Source organism: Arachis ipaensis, chromosome B01 (genome assembly GCF_000816755.2).
Source record: "Arachis ipaensis cultivar K30076 chromosome B01, Araip1.1, whole genome shotgun sequence".
In the NCBI taxonomy this organism is placed as follows: Eukaryota; Viridiplantae; Streptophyta; class Magnoliopsida; order Fabales; family Fabaceae; genus Arachis; species Arachis ipaensis.
Genome location: NC_029785.2, coordinates 771,693 through 774,471, shown reverse-complemented (window position 1 = coordinate 774,471; position 2,779 = coordinate 771,693). Strand labels below are relative to the sequence as shown.

The following is a 2,779-nucleotide window of genomic DNA, read 5'->3' as shown; positions in this document are numbered from 1 at the left end:
CCTTTTTTTTTTTTTTTATGGAACCAATAAATGAAATCAATAAGAATGATAGAGCATCAGTGGTAGGAGATGCTATTGACTACATCAAAGAGCTTCTAAGAACAGTGAATGAACTCAAATCATTGGTGGAGAAAAAGAGGTATGAAAAACAAAGGGTGAAGAAGAAGCTCAAAATTGAAGATGAAGAAGAAGAAGAAAAAGAAGATGATGAGAATAATTCATCATCATATAGTGAGAGCCTAACAAGGAGTTCTTGGATACAAAGAAAATCAAAAGAAAGTGAGGTTGATGTGAGAATCATTGACAATGAGGTAACAATAAAGATTGTTCAAAGGAAGAGGGTCAATGACAATAATTGCATATTAGTTTATGCTTCAAAGGTTCTTGATGAACTTAAACTTGATCTTCAACATGTTGGTGGTGGCCACATTGGTGATTTCTGCAGCTTTCTCTTCAATAGCAAGGTATATGTAAATTTATCATTGAGTTTGATTTTAATTTTAATTAATAATATTGTAACATGCCACTGTGTACATAAAAATATATATACATGTATATGTTAAGAAAATCACACTTTATATGCATAATTAGTTATATATAATTAGAATTTGCATGATGTGTTTTATTGACAAAATCATCCCTTAATAAGAGAATAATAATTTTGAGAATTTTAACAGAACATATATAATTTTTTGCACTAATTGACAAAGTTAAAATATCAAACTTTGCATCTTAAGAATTGGAATGTAAAGTAGACATGAATCAAAAGTTCAGAAGTTAATGTCATTTTTTTTTTTGGCTAATGATAATATAGCAATATGATTTTATTATATGGCAAATTATGTGTGATTTTAATTTTTTTTTTCTCTCCCTTTTATTTTTTCAGATATGTGAAGGTTCATCGGTATATGCTAGTGCCATAGCCAACAAGCTTATTGAGGTCATGGACAGAAGTTTGTTAACAATATGAGGCAATTGACTTTGACCAATGAGTTCTGTGGTTCTTTAATTTCTTACTATAAAGTTAATTACTAGCTTGAGTTATTCCAATTAATTAGCATATGTATTCCTTTACTTTCACTTTTAATTATGTCATGACAGTTTTTTGGACATTTAATTTTAAGGGATAGGAAAATATAGTGAGACATGGAAATATATATATTATTCCAAACTATGTTTTACTATTTCAAAATATAACACTTGGCTAGCACATATCAAGTTTTTGCTTTATTGTTGATACATTATCCCTTATAATATTCTAGCTTTATATTTGAGTTAATTTATGTTGATTGTTGATAACAATTATTACAGTTACAGGTAAACACACGATATGTTTAGAAAAACACCAAACTTTTATTTTTTTCATCTTTTTTAGATAGTATGTCAAAAAGGAAAAAAAAAATCCTTTTAGATGGAAGATAAATATCAGATAATCAAAGTATATAAAAAATTATTTTATTAGCTCCAAAATTTAAACCTTTCGTCAATTCGCTAGTAGTGCTCACCAAAAAATATCACATTTTATCCATTATATATAATGTAAATATCAGAGAAAGTTATCACATTTCGTATAACATACATATCATTTTGGTTAATTTCAAATTTATTGTTCTTATCTATTTTTAATTTATAAAAAATAGATTAATAGGCACACTAATACCTATTAATACACCAAAGCATAATATGAGCACTTATCATCCATCATTGTTCAAAGCAAATCAAATGTAACATACAATCTAATTGAATTATCATAGGACTTTGGAAGAATGATAACATACAATCTAATTGACCCATCTTAATAGAGTAAATAATTTTCTTCTCTAGATGGCTTTAAAAAATGGAATTAGCACATTTTTTAATATTAAAAATAAAAATAAATAATAATTACAAAGTACCATGATTTGATTGAAAAACCATGACTAAATTCAATTCTATCAAAATTGGGAAATTTGGTATAGACCAAAATTTTTTGCCAGCAATTTTTCCTGATTTGCAAGCTGAAATAACAAAATTAAAGTGACTCAGAATGAGTAGAAAAGCAAATATATAAGACGTGAGATAAAAATGAATGATAGCATAAATATATACATAAGGTGTGCATTCATTGGTTTCTATAACACAGATTCTAAAAAATAAACTCTTCTATATAATTGAAAGAATAAAAAACCAATTCTTGTTTGAAGTTTCTATTTTCAGCTTCTGAAAAAATGAAACTTTCTTTTTTAATCCTTATTATTTTTAAACATTTATTCAACTATGTAAAAATTGATTTTGTTTTCAACAAAAAAAAAAAAAATCAAATAAACTTTAAGACATACACCCTGAGACACATTTTTTTTTTTTAAGTTACAATTTTAAGAGTTCATACCTAGAGAAAAATGATCCAAAAACATCAAGCTTCCTTCCTAGTTATCCTGCAATAAAAATGATAATTCAATGAGTAAAGAAAACCATTGGCATTGTTCTTGTCATAGACTAAAACACACAACACTATATCTGGCAATAGTCAACATTAGTTTTCATACAAATCAAATGATCCAAAATTTCAACACAAGATTCACATATAACAATAGCATGTTTTTTTATATTTTATTATTTACCTGAAACAGCATATCCCCAAGGCATTTGTGATCTCGTGAATGACGGTAGTGGCAAAATGCAGGTAAAGCGTCACTGTGTCCAGAGCGCAAAAATCGTCAAGTCAGAGAGCGAATGTATATAAGTTTCACCAATGGTGTAAACTAACAGCAGCAATATAACGCATTTGTTTCTCATGTTT

The 2,779-nt window shown here is 27.2% G+C and overlaps 2 protein-coding genes across 3 annotated transcripts in view; one reads left to right on the top strand and one right to left on the bottom strand.

Moving 5' to 3' along the window:
- Positions 1 to 1,212, top strand: part of LOC107643853 (transcription factor bHLH10-like) — a 2,654-nt gene extending 1,442 nt beyond the window's left edge. Inside the window, exons 2-3 of the mRNA XM_016347605.2 lie at positions 45 to 464; positions 887 to 1,212. Coding sequence (XP_016203091.1) covers positions 45 to 464; positions 887 to 970 — 504 coding nt within the window. The 3' untranslated portion in view covers positions 971 to 1,212. The remainder of the gene's footprint in view (positions 1 to 44; positions 465 to 886) is intronic.
- Positions 1,673 to 2,779, bottom strand: part of LOC107628107 (choline/ethanolaminephosphotransferase 1) — a 5,947-nt gene continuing 4,840 nt past the window's right edge. For both annotated transcript variants that reach the window (XM_021111822.1, XM_021111838.1), the window contains 3 exons: positions 2,601 to 2,673; positions 2,369 to 2,414; positions 1,673 to 1,997 (listed from right to left, as the gene is read on the bottom strand). In XM_021111822.1, the coding sequence (XP_020967481.1) occupies positions 2,393 to 2,414; positions 2,601 to 2,673 (95 nt within the window). In that variant the 3' untranslated portion in view covers positions 1,673 to 1,997; positions 2,369 to 2,392. The remainder of the gene's footprint in view (positions 1,998 to 2,368; positions 2,415 to 2,600; positions 2,674 to 2,779) is intronic.